The sequence below is a fragment of the Myripristis murdjan genome, chromosome 4 (genome assembly GCF_902150065.1).
Source record: "Myripristis murdjan chromosome 4, fMyrMur1.1, whole genome shotgun sequence".
In the NCBI taxonomy this organism is placed as follows: domain Eukaryota; kingdom Metazoa; phylum Chordata; class Actinopteri; order Holocentriformes; family Holocentridae; genus Myripristis; species Myripristis murdjan.
This window is the reverse complement of record NC_043983.1, coordinates 29455183-29474485: the sequence shown is the minus strand read 5'-3', so window position 1 is coordinate 29474485 and position 19303 is coordinate 29455183. Positions and strand designations below refer to the sequence as shown.

The following is a 19303-nucleotide window of genomic DNA, read 5'->3' as shown; positions in this document are numbered from 1 at the left end:
AGAATTAATTGGGGCATGCACATCAAGGCGTTGGTAGGGTCCGATGCTGGCTTTGGCAGCAGGGAACACAGAGCTCAGGACGAGGTGGCCGAGTGGTTAAGGCGATGGACTGCTAATCCATTGTGCTCTGCACGCGTGGGTTCGAATCCCATCCTCGTCGTGCTGTGCACGCTGTGAATTTGCACTATCACCCCTAGGTGGTGGTGCAACCTTTACGTGTCAAATCGGAGCCACTGATGCCAGCGAGCATTATGGTTAATTGTTGTCAAAGACGCTATTCAGTGAACCCTTTGGCACTAGATGGGCAAGATTAACTCGACATCACTCTTTGCATTCAACGCTTCCGAGTCACAAGTTTTGCACCACATGTGCAAAAGGTACTACTACTTAAAACCAGAGTCGTAAGTGCATTGGCCGGGAATCGAACCCGGGTCAACTGCTTGGAAGGCAGCTATGCTCACCACTATACCACCAATGCTGGTGTTGGCTCCACCCAATGGGTGAGTTTTTGCAAGGGTAGAACATGCAGCCCAGAATCACTCTTGAAGGTAACAGTATTGAGTCATTGAAAGAATTAATCGGGGCATGCACATCAAGGCGTTGGTAGGGTCCGATGCTGGCTTTGGCAGCAGGGAACACAGAGCTCAGGACGAGGTGGCCGAGTGGTTAAGGCGATGGACTGCTAATCCATTGTGCTCTGCACGCGTGGGTTCGAATCCCATCCTCGTCGTGCTGTGCATGCTGTGAATTTGCACTATCACCCCTAGGTGGTGGTGCAACCTTTACGTGTCAAATCGGAGCCACTGATGCCAGCGAGCATTATGGTTAATTGTTGTCAAAGACGCTATTCAGTGAACCCTTTGGCACTAGATGGGCAAGATTAACTCGACATCACTCTTTGCATTCAACGTTTCCGAGTCACAAGTTTTGCACCACATGTGCAAAAGGTACTACTACTTAAAACCAGAGTCGTAAGTGCATTGGCCGGGAATCGAACCCGGGTCAACTGCTTGGAAGGCAGCTATGCTCACCACTATACCACCAATGCTGGTGTTGGCTCCACCCAATGGGTGAGTTCTTGCAAGGGTAGAACATGCAGCCCAGAATCACTCTTGAAGGTAACAGTATTGAGTCATTGAAAGAATTAATCGGGGCATGCACATCAAGGCGTTGGTAGGGTCCGATGCTGGCTTTGGCAGCAGGGAACACAGAGCTCAGGACGAGGTGGCCGAGTGGTTAAGGCGATGGACTGCTAATCCATTGTGCTCTGCACGCGTGGGTTCGAATCCCATCCTCGTCGTGCTGTGCACGCTGTGAATTTGCACTATCACCCCTAGGTGGGGGTGCAACCTTTACGTGTCAAATCGGAGCCACTGATGCCAGCGAGCATTATGGTTAATTGTTGTCAAAGACGCTATTCAGTGAACCCTTTGGCACTAGATGGGCAAGATTAACTCGACATCACTCTTTGCATTCAACGCTTCCGAGTCACAAGTTTTGCACCACATGTGCAAAAGGTACTACTACTTAAAACCAGAGTCGTAAGTGCATTGGCCGGGAATCGAACCCGGGTCAACTGCTTGGAAGGCAGCTATGTTCACCACTATACCACCAATGCTGGTGTTGGCTCCACCCAATGGGTGAGTTTTTGCAAGGGTAGAACATGCAGCCAGAATCACTCTTGAAGGTAACAGTATTGAGTCATTGAAAGAATTAATCGGGGCATGCACATCAAGGCGTTGGTAGGGTCCGATGCTGGCTTTGGCAGCAGGGAAGACAGAGCTCAGGACGAGGTGGCCGAGTGGTTAAGGCGATGGACTGCTAATCCATTGTGCTCTGCACGCGTGTGTTCGAATCCCATCCTCGTTGTGCTGTGCACGCTGTGAATTTGCACTATCACCCCTAGGTGGTGGTGCAACCTTTACGTGTCAAATCGGAGCCACTGATGCCAGCGAGCATTATGGTTAATTGTTGTCAAAGACGTTATTCAGTGAACCCTTTGGCACTAGATGGGCAAGATTAACTCGACATCACTCTTTGCATTCAACGCTTCCGAGTCACAAGTTTTGCACCACATGTGGATGCGCGGGAATGACTACTTTAAAACCAGAGTGGTAAGTGCATTGGCCGGGAATCGAACCCGGGTCAACTGCTTGGAAGGCAGCTATGCTCACCACTATACCACCAATGCTGGTTTGGCTCCAACCAATGGGTGAGTTTTTGCAAAGGTAGAACATGCAGCCCAGAATCACTCTTGAAGGTAACAGTATTGAGTCATTGAAAGAATTAATCGGGGACGCTGGCTTTGGCAGCAGGGAAGACAGAGCTCAGGACGAGGTGGCCGAGTGGTTAAGGCGATGGACTGCTAATCCATTGTGCTCTGCACGCGTGGGTTCGAATCCCATCCTCGTCGTGCTGTGCACGCTGTGAATTTGCGCAATCACCCCTAGGTGGTGGTGCAAATGTTTCGTGTCAAATCGCAGTCACTGATGCCAGCGAGCATTATGGTTAATTCTTCTCAAAGACGCTATGTAGTGAATCCTTTGGCAGTACATGGGCAAGATTAACTCGACATCACTCTTTGCATCCAACGTTTCCGAGTCACAAGTTTTGCACCACATGTGCAAAAGGTACTACTACTTAAAACCAGAGTCGTAAGTGCATTGGCCGGGAATCGAACCCGGGTCAACTGCTTGGAAGGCAGCTATGCTCACCACTATACCACCAATGCTGGTGTTGGCTCCACCCAATGGGTGAGTTTTTGCAAGGGTAGAACATGCAGCCCAGAATCACTCTTGAAGGTAACAGTATTGAGTCATTGAAAGAATTAATCGGGGACGCTGGCTTTGGCAGCAGGGAACACAGAGCTCAGGACGAGGTGGCCGAGTGGTTAAGGCGATGGACTGCTAATCCATTGTGCTCTGCACGCGTGGGTTCGAATCCCATCCTCGTCGTGCTGTGCACGCTGTGAATTTGCACAATCACCCCTAGGTGGTGGTGCAAATGTTTCGTGTCAAATCGCAGTCACTGATGCCAGCGAGCATTATGGTTAATTCTTCTCAAAGACACTATGCAGTGAACCCTTTGGCACTAGATGGGCAAGATTAACTCGACATCACTCTTTGCATCCAACGTTTCCGAGTGACAAGTTTTGCACCACATGTGCAAAAGGTACTACTACTTAAAACCAGAGTCGTAAGTGCATTGGCCGGGAATCGAACCCGGGTCAATTGCTTGGAAGGCAGCTATGCTCACCACTATACCACCAATGTGCTCCAAGGGTAGAACATGCAGCCCAGAATCACTCTTGAAGGTAACAGTATTGAGTCATTGAAAGAATTAATCGGAGCATGCACATCAACTTTCTTCCCTCCATGATTGCTTTGCTTTGTTTTTGACCTCCATGTTATGAAACTCACCCAGTCCTGTTTTCTTCAACTAACAAGCATTGCAAAAATCAGACACTTTAGTTTTTCTCACATCTCGACTATTGTAATTCCTTGTACATGCTTCAGTCAACCTCCTTTAAATCATTCACAGTGCTCTAGACTATGAACTTGAACGAGCCACAGGTCCCACATCACCACATTCTTACTTTCTTCCATTGCCCCCTGTAAAATTAAGGATAAACTATAAGATTCTATTGATTACATGTAAAGCACTACATGATCTTGCCCCTAGTTATATCGTTGACCTCATCAAATCTCAGCCTTTTATCCATTCCTCGCTCAAAATACAAAACACAAGGTTACCGTGCCTTCACAGTTGTAGCCCCCAGCCTCTGGAATAATCTTCCACAACCTATTCATCTTGCCAACTCCCTGGGCTGTTTCAAACAGCTTATTAAGACTCATCTTTTTACGCATGCCTTTCTATAGATCTCAAGTCAAGATCTTTGGAAAGTCTTTGTATCGATGTGTCTTTTCTGTCTGTGCTTGCCAGCGAGCATTATGTGTGTATATGAGTGTGTTTGTATGTAACATATGTGTGTGTCTGTATATGTATGTTTACATATATGTATATCTTTTTTAATGTATTGGTTTTTCTATGCATTGACTTTTATATTTCTCTGTGTGTGAAGCACTTTGTAACTGTGTGCTTTAAAAAGTGCTATATAAATAAAGCTTCACTTACTTACTGTTGGTGCTAATGTTTTCCCGGGGACTCAGCAGGCTTAAGTCACATTACCATGTATGCTTGATGTTGTGTTTTGGATTCTGGGACATTTCATTGTTGTCACTTTTCCCACCCAACCGTTTCTCTTTCCTTCTTCTTGTCTTACTTCACTGTGTTAGGTCCACTGCAGAAAAGTTATAAAGGTAATAAAAATAAATGTCAATGCCATTTCTGCCTTTAGTAATTTAGTGAGCCCATTTTTGACATTAATGTGAGACATTTTGGAATTTAATTGAGTTTATTAAAAGGTAAGGAGTAAGCTCCAAGTCTATGCAGCACTTCTGTTTCCTTCATTTAACATATCTGTATTATTTTGAAAAATATTGCAGTTGCAATATAAAAGTGAAGTATTCCACTCTTGATGTCTTGATGTGATTTCACAGATTCATTAGAGCAACCATTATTGATTACAATAACACATCATATAGAACTCCTGTAGTCATGGTCGCCCTGCCCTCTTCTCAGCATAAGAGGACAAAGAGCAGCTGCGGTTCATGCATGAGGGATTATCCTTCAAGACAATCCCCCTCTCACGGCTCCGTAAATGGGATAAAGAGCCACCTAATCATCACCTGGTCTTTAAATACATGTTACTCTGTTGAATGAGGCTTTAGCTTTAGGAACATATGCTCGGTACATGAAGTGAGTTGTGGAGATCAGAGCACAAAACAGCAAGGTACCACTCAGGAGTCCACGAGGGTCCGCATACCACTCATTTTCATCACTACGCCAGCCCACAGATGTCCACACAACAGTATCTGTGTGCCTCCAAGGTGTGACTGTGTAGACTGTCCACATCTACAATCCCGTCAACTCCTTCCGCATTCTGACACAAACTATAAACACATCCGTGTGCGCAACCCCGTCCACGTGGACACAGAAAGTAGGCTATATCAGGGCCTTAAGATTTTTATGGCCCAGTAGCACAAAATGTCCAGAGTTTATCTGGAGGAGGAGGTCAATAGCAGTGAGTCAACATTTACTTTCAGGTGCTCAACTTCACCAGTGCTCTCTGTCTTTTATATTTGTATTGGATCTCTACTTTAATCAACTAGGCTATTTCTACTGGTTGCCGACAGATATTGAAAAAGATCATCGGTAACTGAATCCCCCCTGAGATACCACACCTCCCTTGGGAATCCTTTTGCGGTAGAATTTGACTTGATTTGAATATGAAGTTTACACTTTAATCGGGTTTGGACTCAAAAGCGCCCAGGATTGTCACAGGTTTTGGTTCAGCTGGTTGATGTCACCTTCTTGTGTTCATCATCTTCATGATCTTTGCTAAAATCACTAGCCCGATATTATCTGTTGTTTACTTTAGCTCATAATATAACTTGCAGTAAGTGTGTCCGTAGAGCAGTGTCATTGATGTGTTAGCTCACATCTGTCCAGGCAGAGCGGTGCTGAGCCAGCACCGGATGTCTGAGTAGTGTTAACTCCAGTCAGCATGAGGTCAGTGTGTCAGCAACAGCTCTGAACCTTGGACACCCTCCCTTTGGCCACCGTCCAAGTCACAAGTAAGAGTGCGTGCGTACACACTCACACACACCCGTACACATAAATGCACACACGCAGAGCCATACACAGCCTGAAGGCCTCTTAAGCTGAATTAATCATGGAGATTTTCAAAGAATGTGGGGCACACCGCAGGAGGAGAGGATTCACTTCTCCCCGGAGAATTTGAGAAAACAGACAGACAAGAAAGGAAGCATGAAGACAAATGATGAAAACATTACATATCTACTTCTGTCTGACACCTTACAAAATAAGCTCACAGTAATATCAGAGAGGAATTTGGTGCAGCTTGATGGCTTTGTGTAGAGGTAATTTGTTTCTGATACACAAAGACTTGCATAGTCAACAAAATTTACCAGCTACGTGGATGATTCATAAAGCCAATGACAAACAAAGTGATGTACTTGGACAACACTTTGAGGATTCTTCACTCCAGCAGTGATTAATCCCTCTTTACACTGCTTTACATGTGTTTGCAGAGGCATCAGAAGGAGATCTGAACGTGTATTCAAGGAGCGCCAAGGAGCCTCAAGGAAGATGGTGTGGATGTTATAGGAAAAAGGAGGATAGGTAAGAATGAGTGTGCGATTGCAGTTTTCAGATGGACATCTTAAAGAGATGTTTTGTTGGCGTAGGTTCACGACAGCTCCAGCAGGCTGAGCAATAGGTCTCGAGGTCTTGAGAATTACCAGCCTCAGCAGTCACTGTCACCACTTCACCCAGGCTATAGTTAGGCTGGGATGCTCTTTGATTTATACTTATACTTTGTCCATTATGTCTGACCAAATAATTTCCTGAATCTCAGCACCTGCAGGCATATGGGACAGCTGAATTGTTTGGCAGTGAGAGCGGTTTTGTTTGGATGAAACAGGGGAAGAAAAGCTCCAAACCTCCACAAACTCAAACTTCATCAATTAAAAATCTAAGATACAAGAAAGCACACAGATGCTGCTGGAATCAACCAAGACACAGGCGATTTTCAGTGGTCTGGCATGAACCCTTTAACCCTTTAACCCATGTACATAGCACTGCCCATATTATTTTTGTAGTCCAAAAAGTGACAGTGTCCGTTTTCAGTGCATTTCAGATACATTGCTCAGGCACTGCACTACCTGTGCTGTTTCAACACACCTTCTCTGCATGATTTCCAGATGTGTCAGGGCAAATATGAGAGTGACACCATGTGGTTACAATATGAAATGCAGAACCGCTCTCAAAGGACCACACTTGTGATTTTGAACATTTGGCCCATTTACAATTAAATTCATCCACATTTTACATTAAAACAAACCATCATGCAGGGATATTGAAGATACCACAACACGTAATCAATATCCCCACAATTTGAAACACACACTTTATAATATTCTGCCTCTGCTGCTAAAAAAGTCTATCTATCTATCTATCTATCTATCTATCTATCTATCTATCTATCTATCTATCTATATATATATCTATCTATCTATCTATCAGGTGGGTGTATGTATTGGGTACATGCACTAAAGAGAAGGGAAATGTAGTAACAGTAATATAGGAAGGAGGGTGCATCTTCACAATTAAATATGTACATTTGCATTTTGCTTTATTTACCAATGCTGAGTTTCAGGCTTAAATTACTTGTCAGAGCAGCAGAGTGGAGCAATTAGGGGATAGAGAGGAAGAAAAACACAATGGTGTGTCAAGAGTGGTAATTTTGTTATTTCATGGGGGATTGTTATGTTGGAAAACAAAGTACAATTTTCAAGTTCTACATTACTAGATTGTTTGAATTTATCAAAAAATGTCTGGATGGGTGAATCACAGCCTAGCTTAATATACGGTGCATAAAATGTATTAATGTATTTCTGCAGTAATGAGGGAAGATATCTTTGCATATTTTGGCCCGTTTCTTTCTCACTGTGGTGCACCGGTCTTGCAGATTTTAGTTGCATGTGTTTATCTTTTTTTTTTTTTTTTTTAATTACTTCCAGAAAACATGATTTAAATAGAAATGAATAAGTCGGCATATTTTAACGCTAAAGCTCGCCTCTCTTCTGTATTCATTTTACCGTTTCCAAGAAAACAAAACATTTCCACTCAGTGGAGAGAAACCGTTGATGATGGCCGCTTCTCTGTAGCGCTGCCTTTGGTTTTGCGTGTCCCACATACAGAGAATAATGTCAGCGGTGCGACCCAAAGTAATGAATTGTGTTGATATGAGTTTTCTTTTCGCCAGGACATTTTGTGCCACATAACAGTACAAATGAGTCACTTTGTTACTTGGCAGCCTGAGGAGCCTATTCTAAATGGGTGAATGCATTTGTATTCAGCCCGCTTTGCCCGGAGACCGAGAACCCGCATAGATTTGTTCCTCTCTAGAACTGTTTCACATTCTCTCACAGTCAACTGAGCACATTGTGTGCTCGAGCCTTAACGGGCCTATGAAACTGTCACCACAAATCACCGCCTCCTTTATAGCGACACTTTTTTTTTTTTTGTTGTAGGATTCTTGACTCGGTCCAGTGCCTAACACATCACAATAAACCTACCAAGGGCAAGGTGTTTGATGAGCTTTCAGTCTGAGATAATGGATGAGAATAAGAGACTTTACTAGGTGCCATCAGCTTTGATATGTCTGCACACACACACACACACACACACACACACACAGATGCATGTCGACAAACACACATCTTCAGTGCACTATGTAGTTTGTCAGATGAGTGTTAATGCTTTTGCTGTCTATTCAAGGAAACCCTTAACCTTCAAACTAGTTTCAACCCTCCTTGTCTTGTTGTCACACTGCAATCTGCCTCCTGAATGTCATGAATTTTGTCATTTACTTGTGAGATATTTTTGTTATTTCACACACAGGAACTTTAGAAACTTGGACCACAGCTACAAATGCAGTACTTCATCTACAGCTTTGCAGGACTGGTACAACAAAAACACACACACAAAAAAGACAAGAAAAACAACAACAGAATGACCCTGCACAATATGGTAGGTCACAGCACTCTCTATTATTCATGCAGAACACAAAAACGTGCATGACAAATTATTATTTCTCTTGGCTCCCATTATTATTTAGTGGAAAAAATGGTGATCACAGCACATCCTCTAGTTCATAAAACTAGAACAAAATTCATTATAAGAAAGCAGTCAGGAATAGTAGGAACACAAAGATCACAAGTTTATTTTATTATCAAAGGGTCACATGATCGGCTTCATTCACAAACACAAAATAGACTGCAAGGTGGCAATCTCATGCCTCAAACATCAAGTGCCACTCATTAATCAAGACTTGCTGTTATTATCTGAAATTTCTAAGGAGTCCAGGCCACTTTGGCTAAAACCTGACTGTCTGTTTGTGTCAGGCATTGTGAGCTGACGGCATCCCTCATCCAGCGGCTCTGTAAAAATAAATCTGTCTAGGTAAAGAAAAAAAGACTGAAAAACAGCTCACCAGTTCAGATTACTTACTGTTACTGTGATTATCCTGTTACTGTAAGCATCTGTATTGACAGTATGTGCTGGTGTAGCCTCATTAAGGTGTTGTGCTTAAGAGCCAATGGACAAACGCCCGTGTGGGTTTGAATCCCACTGCTGATGAAGGGCAGCAGCGTCTCTCCCTCATCAACACTTTAAATTACTCTCTGTTCATTCTTATTTTACTGATTATATGACGTGTGAATTTCCCCTCTGCAATATGTGTATTCTAATGGATAGATTGTATGGCATGCTATGGCATGTCTTGATGTTAGGTGAAAGAAAATGTGGTGACTTTGATTTTCAACCTCATTGTCTAAAACTAGAGGCTTGACGAATTTGTAGGAATTTTAAAACAGGTAAAAGTTGTCTGAAAGTGGGAAAAAAAAAATCGTAATGTTTGTAATTTCTGGAAAAAAAAACATTTATTTTTAACATTTGTTATAGGAAGAAATGTAAGAAAAAAGTAGAGATTTACATGTAAGAACATTTCCCCTCCATTTTTTTTCTGTTAACACTAAAATTAGAAAAACATGGCACTTTTCCTCCTTATCTCTTTCAAAAAATAATTTTATATCGTCTTCACCCCGCGCTCCATGGGCTTGTCTTCTTTTTTGATTCACTGATAGTCTGCGTGGTGTGTCAGCTCTCCAGAAGATAAACTGAGAGGAAGAAATACACTCTTAGTAGATCAGACAGTGGTTAATGCCGCATTTAAAAAAAAAAAAAAAAAAAAAAATATATATATATATATATATATATATATATATTAAATATCTTGTGGAGAACATGATCAGATAATAAAACAATATCTATGTGCTGTCTTTATTCAGGAAAAAAATAGTCTGTGAATGATGGCTCACCAGTTCAAACTAATTTGCTGCACTGCACAAAGTTATGCACCTTTGTGCATCAAAGCCAACTCTGAATGCCAGTCTGCCATAAATACCAGCTTCACTCTGAAGTTCAGAGTGTACATTTTATTGACTGTCATTTGGTCATAACCATGTTTGTGCATTTCTGTGGCAGTTTTATTGGCTCTGGTTTGGTACTGTTTCACAGTTATCCTGTAACAAAGAGCATCAGTGACCAGGATGGCCGAGAGGTTAAGGCGTTGGACTTAAGATCCAATGGGCAAATGTCCTCGTGGGTTCGAACCCCACTCCTGGTAGAGCTGTTTGTCCTGAGCTTCTCAGTAAAAAGAGGCTGGAAACCTCCAAGCCACAGTTTAGTTTCCATACATCTGTGCTCGCCCCAGGAGTGGCTAATATTTGATCTTGATTCATGAATATATTTAAGCTTTCGAAACTGCCTTGTTTGAATGGTTATACTAGCAAAGCAGACTGATTACTTTTGTGTTGTGTTTAGAATTACAAAGAATTACAAAGCCAAATAATAAATATGGAAATATATTTTCCAAAAACTCTCATGATTCAGTTACATTTATAAACTTGCAAGCAGCAAATATCATTGTTTTATCTATGTATCTGTGGATTAATCTGCTCAGTTTCCCCTCAGGGATCAATAAAGTCTTTCCGAAGCTGATTCTGATGTGCAGAAAACAATAATGAAAGCTGTCAAAGCAGTTGATGGGGCGAGAGAAACATACTGTGCTGTATGGCGGCAAATTCCAGCCCATCATTTTTACCTGACCTCTTTATCTTTGTTATTCTCTCTTGTTGCCAGTGATTACACACATTGGGATCGCGTCCCACTGACTAGATGAAGAAACCTTGGAAAGAGGAACTGTGCAAAGCGGCAGCAGTGATGCCCAAATTCTGTCAAAGCACTCAGTTGTTTTTTTTTTTTTTTTTTCTTTTTCTTTTTTGAGCCGAGTCAGATGGTGGGAGCAGAGTTGGACCGAGATCATTCCACGGAGCTCCAGGCTGACTACCAAGACACGTTCGGCATCCTGGAAGAAGACAGCGGCCTCGAACACAAGCTTCCTCCATATCAGCAGTTTGCATGCCGCCTGTTAAACCTAGCGGCAACAATAGTTGCTGCTCAGGCAGAACGGACAGATGATGCATCGTGACAGCTATCATGCGCGAGCTTCAGAGGATGACAAGCAATATGAGACAAAACAGGTTTGGTCATGCATGGCTGCAGAAACGGAAGGAGACGAGTGGCAGCTCTCGCGTAATAACACTTGTGGTAATACAATATGTACGTGAGGCTCAACACAACAAAGTGAATGAAAAACAATTTGAATGATCTCTTGCAGAAATAGTTTTTATGTGAAATCAATAATGAAACTACAAAACACACACGCTTGTATAGTTTGAACAGTTTGTATTATTTAGATCAGCAGCAGCAAAATCTTTTAAGACTGTGTAGGCTGTATGACAAATGCATGAACAAGTAATTACTAATACAAGTTTAACATTTTTGAAGCGTTTAAGCATTCAAACAATCAACAGACAAATTTGTCACAAATGTAACTTTTGGCTCCTTAAGAAATGTGTGTAATTTTACAATGTGTACTTGAACTGATGTCATTATCAATGTGGCACGACTCAGATTTGATAGGAAATCTATTATTGTTTATTTCCAGCTCATAGTTAATGATGTCCAAAAGTAACAATATACTTGAATGATTCCTTGCAGAAATATTTTCCTATGTCATATCAACAATAAGGCTGCAACTATCACTGATTTTAAATCCCAAATGCATGCTTGTATAATAACAGTTTAGGATTAGCAGAAAACCTGAACAACCACATAGCTTGTTTTTGAAATATTGTCAGCCCAGGAGATTATTGATGATTCCTATTACTACTGATGATTTAGTTTGCAGAAAAAACACCATTGTAGCTGCACTATTATTTTATTGCGAAGTCAGTTTATCTCCATTTTGGCCAGTTGTTCACAGAAATAGAGAAAATGGGCCAAGGTACTTTGCCAAAAGCTGTTTTTTTTTTTTTTTTTTTTTTTCCAGCAGTGTTGAAGTTGTTTTAGGGTGGATTTTTATATATATTTATTTTTTTATAACTCACAGGATTATTTTTGTCCCCAGGGCAGCTCTGCTTCTAAAAAGTGTTTCTATAATTAAAGCTCCACTTTCCCAAATAAATTCATGTAACCCCGGGTCATGGGAGGAAATCTTGTTTCCTCAAACCATATAAAAATGCTTTGACTGAAGCATCACCTTAATCTGATTTCTCACAAAAACTGGAGGTCATAGGACTGAACCCACTCGCATTTTCCACTTACTCAAAGTTTGGACATACATTCTCATTCAATAGTTTTTTCTTTATTTTTATTACTGAAACATTCTGGCTTACCACTTTTTTGTTTTTTCTCCATAATCCCATATGTGTTCTTACAAAGTTTTGATGTCTTAAGTATTAATCTACAGTATAATGTCAAAAATGATAAAAATAAAGAAAAACCATTGAATGAGAAGGTGTGCCCAGACTTTTGACTGGGACTGTATGTCATCTCATCATTATGCTGATTAGGACGTACAGAAACGGCGCAGCTTGACCAGCTAATCTGAACTTGCACCTGCTCTGTCCCTGCCAATCAGAAGTCGAGTCCTGTCCAGGCTCAGCCAATCAGAGCTTGAGTCGGTTTAGGGCCAGGTGGTGTCTGCGAGGGCCGGGGCAGAAGCTGGCAGCCGGGGACAATCTGGACGGGGCCGGGCGGTCCACCAGAGTCCCGAGGGAGCCCCTGGGTTTGGAGACTCTGGGACTGGAAGCGGTGGGTGTGGCAGAGTGCAGGTGCTCATGTGGGTGCAGGTGTGTGTGGTTGTGCTCTTGGTGCCCGGCATGCCCATTATCTGCCTTGGCATGGGCCTGCTCCTGCACACTGGCAGCCTGCAGAGAATGGTAAATGGGGAGCATGGTTAACTCAGTATGTTGTAGTGCCCGCTGCTTCTGAGAGAGATTTAAGTTAAAATAAATCTGTAAAATATAACACATGCATGAAGCAAGTTACAGTGTGGTACTACAGAGAGGGTGAGAGTTAATGACTTTTTAATTGGATTGCTTGCATGTTTCATGTTTAAGAAATAAAGAAACAAGCTATTAGAGCTTCATTTGACCAGATACACCTGTGTGCTCTTATTCTGAAAAGGCTGCACAGTAGCAATTCATCTTGTATTGGGAGGTCCAAACTGTTGAAGTCTTTACGAAGCCGTCTGAATGAATTTCAACATATAAATTTTAAAAGCTCAAACACAATTGTGTGTCTATGTTGCATTTGAATATGATTGATTATGACTGCTTTTTGACTGCTGCTGTAGTCTACAAACATTGAAACTTGCTGCTGTGGAAAAGTCAAAAATATATTCAAACGTGATGAACTTAATAATATATCTATTCAAATAAATTTGAATAGATATATTCAGCATGAATTCAGAGTTTGCCAAAATGATAAAAGTCAAGCGCTGGTTATAAACTCAATCTAATACAATCCAAGACGACCGTTCTGCCATAAAGTTTCCTTTCCTGCTGCCTATAATGCTCAGGTTTTCTTGTTGTCACAGTAATAGAGGTGTTCATTCACTTCTATGTTTGCCATTGAGCTCATAGTTAGTGCTGCTGTTGGACTGGACTGCATTTTACTGAAAGGTGTTTCCAATATTCTGTCCCACCACATGTATATAAATAGGGAGGACAAAAAAATTAGAAACACCTCACAATATAATGTAGTACAGTACAAGACCTCTGCAAACTACAACCTCAATAATAAGCAGAGAATTAAACTGACACATTCTCCACAATGTCAACACAAACTGAACATTATAAACTTAAAATGTAGAATTAATGGCAGAGCTGATGCACTGAACTGCATTAGACTGTATAGATGGACCTAATAAAGTGGTCACACAGTGTATACCAGGCATCTATAAACTCTGGCATCTGCCTGAAAATTGTGGCCATACAGAGGAGCACCCACAACTGACCAGGATGGCCGAGAGGTTAAGGCGTTGGACTTAAGATCCAATGGACAAATGTCCTCGTGGGTTCGAACCCCACTCCTGGTAAACAGCAGCTGCTTGAATGTAAAAATTTCCAGGCAAAGGGGCTTCTTCTCTTCTCTTTATTTAAAGCTCCACCTCTCTGCTACAAGTAGTGCACCATGAGCCCGAAGAGATAGAGCTGCTAAGTCATCGCATGACAGCTACACTGAATATTTACACTCATGGGCTCACTTATAGTACTTTTGTCCCTAAATTTTAAGAAATGCACTCCAAACAACCTCCATAATTCACTTGACTTGGATGTTCCTGCGCCCGTAGCTATAACTGTGAAGTTTCCATTAAGCATGGGCACAGTTTAATTAAGTCCCAACTGCAATGCCCCGATAGATAAATGATGATGACACCAGCTTTATTCCTGCTAAAAGAATAGTGGTTTTGTTTTGGGAAAGCCTCTTTTAACACATTAAACTACCTGCCCAAGACCTTCTGCAAAATACCAAAATGCATGCATGTGTGTTCATGCACAAAAGTCTAATTTGCCTGAGTTGGATAGAGACGAGTGGCAGCTTTATTGATTGAGTTGATAGCACCTGATTCCAGTTAAGGTTTTTACATCTGTTACCTGTTCTTCCAGTGAATAGAGAAACTGATTGTTTCCTCCTGATTGTTTATGTCACATGAACAATGAATTGACGTATGTGTTCATTTGTGATAGCTGGACCGTGTTACATCTGAAAAGGTTTCTTAATAATTAATGAAAGACGCTTGGTTTTGACTTGCCCATTTGTGTTCCAGTGTGTGTACATCCCGGCAGCACTGTATTATTTATACACAATGCATATGATTAATATATTGCTTCTACTACTATATGCATGCTTGTTTGTTTATACCCAGTTGAATAAGCAAAACAGTTGTTCATATGAATCATCATATGAAGGTTCATATATCGGCTCTGCTGTGTGGTGCAGCGCTGCGGGGACACGGGAGGAGAAAGTACCTCTGGTTCGTAGATCTCACACTTCACCTCCACGGGCTGCTTCTGAAAAGAGTCCTCCTTCACTCTGACAGGCTCCTCCTGGGCTATGTGTGAGCCCCAGCAGAAACCTTTATGCTGGGAGGAAACAAATTACAGTAAGAAGAGGAGCAAGCGGCACATGTGGAGCATAAACAGAGCTTGTCACCCGATGACAGACCGTCTCAGTTGTGTATTATGACTCAGTGCAGAGTTTTTAAATGTCACCTTGTGTGGCGTTCTCAACATTTTTCAGCAAAAATGTAAAAATACAAAATTCCAAATCACTCCTCCTTGCCATGCCTTGTTGAATATATTGGCAAAATCTGCCAATTTAGGCCACTTTGAGTGCATTTGTCCTACAACTAAAAAAAAAAAAAAAGCTTTTTGTTTATTTAAAGGATGCCCGTTAGTTGATGCCACGGCAATCAGCTAATCTGTCTCCGTCTGTCTCTTCTGTAAGCTGCTCTGTCTGTCTTCTTGGTGTTGTCCTCAGTTCCCCTCAGCATTTTGTCTTAAAGTAATGCCTATCCTCTTGGCCTTTGACTTTACCAAGTTTTAAGCATGAAATAGTTCTCAGCCCTCACACCTTGTCTCATAGCTGCTATTTTTAAATCATAAGTTTCAGAAAGAGAACTTTCACTCGATCGCTCTGCTTTAAGCGTGACCACATTCGACATGAAGACATTCCAATCAATTTTTAGGCCACAACATCGATTTTAAACTCCTTTTCATGTAAGCTTTTTCAAATAAGCTATTCTTGGCTGGTGCAGTTTTGGGAAAACTCTTTAAAGATAAATGGTACTGAAATGTAAAGTTTATGTTACTGTTATCAGACAGCCTTAAATGGTAAACAGGTATGTGTGTATGTGTGTGTGTGTGTGTGTGTGTGTGTGCGCGTACGTTCATGCATGTGTATGTGTGTGTGTGTGTGTGTGTGTGTGTGTGTGTGCTGCTACTTACAGCAAACTGACAGTCCATAGGTGGGCAGTTGCTCAGCTCAGAGGCAGCAGTTTTCTTGGAACACACCGTCTCCTGAATGGTGAACTCTACAAAGTAGGATGGACCCACAACCCACTGAGGATGCACACACACACACACACACACACACACACACAAGCATACAACACACCTGTAAATGTGTGATTTACCAAGTAGTTTGTCTTTTGTCTTGTTAATTTTAAATGTAACCTGCAACGTGCTTAGTTAGAAAAACTATAAACACACTCTCTGCCACTTCCCTAGCTAGTTATGGCCTTAACGTCAATACATCATTACCACACAGGGACAAATGGCAGTCTCTGTGGTCCTGCTGGATTAAGTTCGCTGTAAATCTGATGGATTGATTTGCGGCTCAGAGGCTTCATGCCACAAACAAAAAAGAGAGTGCTATTCTTGCAGTGCAAACACAGCTAAGGCTTTCTGAATTTCGGGCAGTGGCAGATGGTGGGAAGTGTGTCCCAAATAATTTAACAGTTATATATAGATCTTTAAAAATGCTGCAATTAGCACCTTAAAACTGGGCAAACCACAGGACCATAGGACATGTGCATTTTTGTTTTGTTTATTTGATTTTTTGGGTTGGTTATTCGTGTAACTGTTCATTCATTCATTCGGTTTCTGCCTGGTCACAGTTAGTTGTTTATTAACCAGTAGTTTGGTTTAGCTGTGCAGTAAGTAAACTAACCTGTGAACTGGCTTTTGTAATATTCTCCAGGGTGAAGTAGTTGGCCAGGCGACTCTCCGCATTGAATCTCTGCAAGGAGAGGTTGGCCGTCTCCATGACAACCGGCTCGTCGAGGTTGTCCGCTGTGGGGCAGTCGGGGCAACTCTCCACCACCGCTGTGGCAGGCACTGAACACAGGGGGTCAAAGGTCAAACAGCAGCTAAAACTGACAGTCATTCTAGTTTAGACCTGCTGTGAAGAAAGATTTATTACTCTCACATTGTGAATATGCTGTGATATTTATGTAGTAGCCTACAGAATTTACCATAGGATTATTATACCCTCTTTGTTTTGTGAGTGGGGCCATCTGTCACAGACCTTACATGCTGCCATGTCACTAATTGACACATGCATAGTGCAAATAAGACAGCTATAGAGGTTTATATTTTCACCTTGATGGAGCCAGGCTAATGACTCCCATAGACTTCAAGCCTTTATGCTAAGCTAACACAAAATGCCACCCGTTGGAACCGGACCGCTGGACGTACAGAGGTGAAAATGATATTGCACGCCTTGTTTAAGTCGAAGAAATAGGGTGTTTTGCCCAAGACGTTGGAGTATTCCTTTAAAGGCTTGGAAAGGTCTTTGGATAAAGGCAAAAGCTGCTAAATATAAGGTAATGCGATGTACCTTGACGAGTTGCACAAGAGTAGCTCTGCAGTTCTATGTGAGCGCCGGCAAAGACAGATACCTCACACTCTCCATACACCTACAGGATACATTCACACGCACAAACACAAACACAAAGCATGACACACACATAACACACTGGAAGGTGAACACGTACACGGCTTCTGACAGAGATTCTGATCTCAGCATAATTCTTGATAATTTAACAAGTAATTTAACATATGATTTATCAAACAAAGAAATATATATGAGTTTACTATATTATCATTATTGCCTTATCTGTACTTTACACTTCCACAGCCTCACAGTCATATACGTCGCCCCCATGTGGTACTTACTGGAACATCATCAGCACCTCTGACTTCACACTGTTTCCATGGTTTCCTGCTGATCACATGACATTTGGTCTCCAAGACATCAATGGTGAATTTGTAGAGTAAACCGCCTTTCTCCTGAAAACACACACACCCATGTACACACACACACACACAAAGTCCTATAACAGATTTTATCCTAAACCACTATATAGCCTCATTCAACGATACACTCAAGCGTTTATAAAAATATTTACAGCACATTTGGTTTTCATTCTTGCTCCTGTGGATAATTTGTACTTTCCAGTAACATCACAGTTTGTTTCCAGTTCAAGCGGCCGAAACCTTTCTTTGCACTATAGATGCAGTTTGCTTTATTACTTTTACTGAGGACTCTGAGGAAATAAACACAGCAGTCTGAAGCAGTGTTTGAAAAAATATCATTTCAAGTATCACAAGCATATAAATGACTATAATATTAACAGTATTATTATAATCATATGACCTTGGATTCTTTTATTGTAGGGTTGTTTTCCTGAACTTCTAATGAATGCATATCAATAAGCGGACCACTGTTTTATTCCAATGCAGCTTTATCATACATCATATTAATATCAGGTGATAAAAAAACAACTGTTAAAAGTGAAAACACTACATTGAATGATTATGTCCAAATTCTTGCACTGCAGTCAACTAAAATGGCAGGGAACTGAACAAAGTGAGCTAGATATTTTTGGCTGAGGAGTGCTAAACAAATACAGGGGGGCAAACATTTTATTGCAAATCAGATACCAGCCAGTCAGGGTCCACTTTTAATATGCTGGACCTGATGCAGTCTGCCTGATTGCATATTGACAGCCCTCAACTTGAACTGATTACAATAATATATCATTATCGAACACATTGTTATTATCCTGTGTGCCAGTGGAAAATTTCAGTGTGGTCTAAAAACAACTTCTGAGGCTTTTCCACTATGCTGATATTGTGGGAAAAACACGTTTATTTATAATTTTTGTCAATTTGTGGCATGAAAATACTCATAGCAACATTGAAAATCAGTACAAAATCAATCCAAAAACTACAGGTGGTGATATCAGCTATCAAAACACTCATATCTTTTCACACTGAATCACTGCAAATATGACTCCTGCCCCTCCCCTACCCACTTCCACCCTCCTTCTGCCCTTGCGCGGTTTCATTTTTCAAGGTGGCATGAAAGTGGGTCGTGGCATGTGTGTGTCCTCACCTGTTCAGGGGTGTGTGAGAGGTCATACAGTCTGTTGAAGCTCAGGATGTACCCGTGTGTCCGGTCCTGGTTGATCTGCTCCAGGGCCTCCTCTGCTACTCTGACCGCCTCAGGGCTCTCGCAGCCTGGCTTGTCTGGTCTGGCTCTGCCCCCCTGCTGCAGAACAGCCAGGGCCAGGACCAGCAGGTACACATTCATCCTAAAACACACTCACACACACACACACACACACACTGACACACACACAGTGGGTAGACTAGCCCTGCCGCTCACTGCAGTCTCTTGA

General features: G+C 41.8%; 1 protein-coding gene and 14 non-coding genes across 15 annotated transcripts; 8 read left to right on the top strand and 7 right to left on the bottom strand.

Moving 5' to 3' along the window:
- The first annotated feature begins 78 nt into the window (after nucleotides 1–78).
- trnas-gcu (transfer RNA serine (anticodon GCU)) lies at nucleotides 79–160 on the top strand. Its single transcript has one exon. It is a non-coding gene; the product is annotated as a tRNA-Ser (tRNA).
- A 246-nt stretch (nucleotides 161–406) lies between these two features.
- On the bottom strand, nucleotides 407–478 carry trnag-ucc (transfer RNA glycine (anticodon UCC)). The gene has a single exon. It is a non-coding gene; the product is annotated as a tRNA-Gly (tRNA).
- A 170-nt stretch (nucleotides 479–648) lies between these two features.
- Nucleotides 649–730, top strand: trnas-gcu (transfer RNA serine (anticodon GCU)). Its single transcript has one exon. It is a non-coding gene; the product is annotated as a tRNA-Ser (tRNA).
- Nucleotides 731–976: 246 nt separating this feature from the next.
- Nucleotides 977–1048, bottom strand: trnag-ucc (transfer RNA glycine (anticodon UCC)). Its single transcript has one exon. It is a non-coding gene; the product is annotated as a tRNA-Gly (tRNA).
- Nucleotides 1049–1218: 170 nt separating this feature from the next.
- On the top strand, nucleotides 1219–1300 carry trnas-gcu (transfer RNA serine (anticodon GCU)). The gene has a single exon. It is a non-coding gene; the product is annotated as a tRNA-Ser (tRNA).
- A 246-nt stretch (nucleotides 1301–1546) lies between these two features.
- On the bottom strand, nucleotides 1547–1618 carry trnag-ucc (transfer RNA glycine (anticodon UCC)). The gene has a single exon. It is a non-coding gene; the product is annotated as a tRNA-Gly (tRNA).
- A 169-nt stretch (nucleotides 1619–1787) lies between these two features.
- On the top strand, nucleotides 1788–1869 carry trnas-gcu (transfer RNA serine (anticodon GCU)). The gene has a single exon. It is a non-coding gene; the product is annotated as a tRNA-Ser (tRNA).
- Nucleotides 1870–2119: 250 nt separating this feature from the next.
- On the bottom strand, nucleotides 2120–2191 carry trnag-ucc (transfer RNA glycine (anticodon UCC)). The gene has a single exon. It is a non-coding gene; the product is annotated as a tRNA-Gly (tRNA).
- A 140-nt stretch (nucleotides 2192–2331) lies between these two features.
- On the top strand, nucleotides 2332–2413 carry trnas-gcu (transfer RNA serine (anticodon GCU)). The gene has a single exon. It is a non-coding gene; the product is annotated as a tRNA-Ser (tRNA).
- Nucleotides 2414–2659: 246 nt separating this feature from the next.
- On the bottom strand, nucleotides 2660–2731 carry trnag-ucc (transfer RNA glycine (anticodon UCC)). The gene has a single exon. It is a non-coding gene; the product is annotated as a tRNA-Gly (tRNA).
- A 141-nt stretch (nucleotides 2732–2872) lies between these two features.
- trnas-gcu (transfer RNA serine (anticodon GCU)) lies at nucleotides 2873–2954 on the top strand. Its single transcript has one exon. It is a non-coding gene; the product is annotated as a tRNA-Ser (tRNA).
- A 246-nt stretch (nucleotides 2955–3200) lies between these two features.
- On the bottom strand, nucleotides 3201–3272 carry trnag-ucc (transfer RNA glycine (anticodon UCC)). Its single transcript has one exon. It is a non-coding gene; the product is annotated as a tRNA-Gly (tRNA).
- Nucleotides 3273–10250: 6978 nt separating this feature from the next.
- Nucleotides 10251–10333, top strand: trnal-uaa (transfer RNA leucine (anticodon UAA)). Its single transcript has one exon. It is a non-coding gene; the product is annotated as a tRNA-Leu (tRNA).
- Nucleotides 10334–12719: 2386 nt separating this feature from the next.
- LOC115357416 (fetuin-B-like) lies at nucleotides 12720–19215 on the bottom strand. The gene is made up of 7 exons (XM_030048817.1): nucleotides 19018–19215; nucleotides 17796–17909; nucleotides 17458–17536; nucleotides 16789–16955; nucleotides 16065–16178; nucleotides 15087–15200; nucleotides 12720–12980 (listed from the first exon to the last, which is right to left on the bottom strand). The coding sequence occupies exons 1-7, from the start codon at nucleotides 19213–19215 to the stop codon at nucleotides 12720–12722; spliced, it is 1047 nt and encodes a 348-aa protein (XP_029904677.1).
- On the top strand, nucleotides 14070–14152 carry trnal-uaa (transfer RNA leucine (anticodon UAA)). Its single transcript has one exon. It is a non-coding gene; the product is annotated as a tRNA-Leu (tRNA).
- Nucleotides 19216–19303: the final 88 nt, after the last annotated feature.

What these genes read in the sequence shown, in the direction of transcription:
- LOC115357416 (XM_030048817.1), bottom strand. Translation starts at nt 19,215, where the DNA reads ATGAATGTGTACCTGCTGGTCCTGGCCCTGGCTGTTCTGCAGCAGGGG. An exon ending in TCTCACACACCCCTGAACAG is followed by an intron (nt 17,910 to 19,017) that starts GTGAGGACACAC and finishes GTGTGTTTTCAG; the next exon opens with GAGAAAGGCGGTTTACTCTA. An exon ending in GAGGTGCTGATGATGTTCCA is followed by an intron (nt 17,537 to 17,795) that starts GTAAGTACCACA and finishes TGTATCCTGTAG; the next exon opens with GTGTATGGAGAGTGTGAGGT.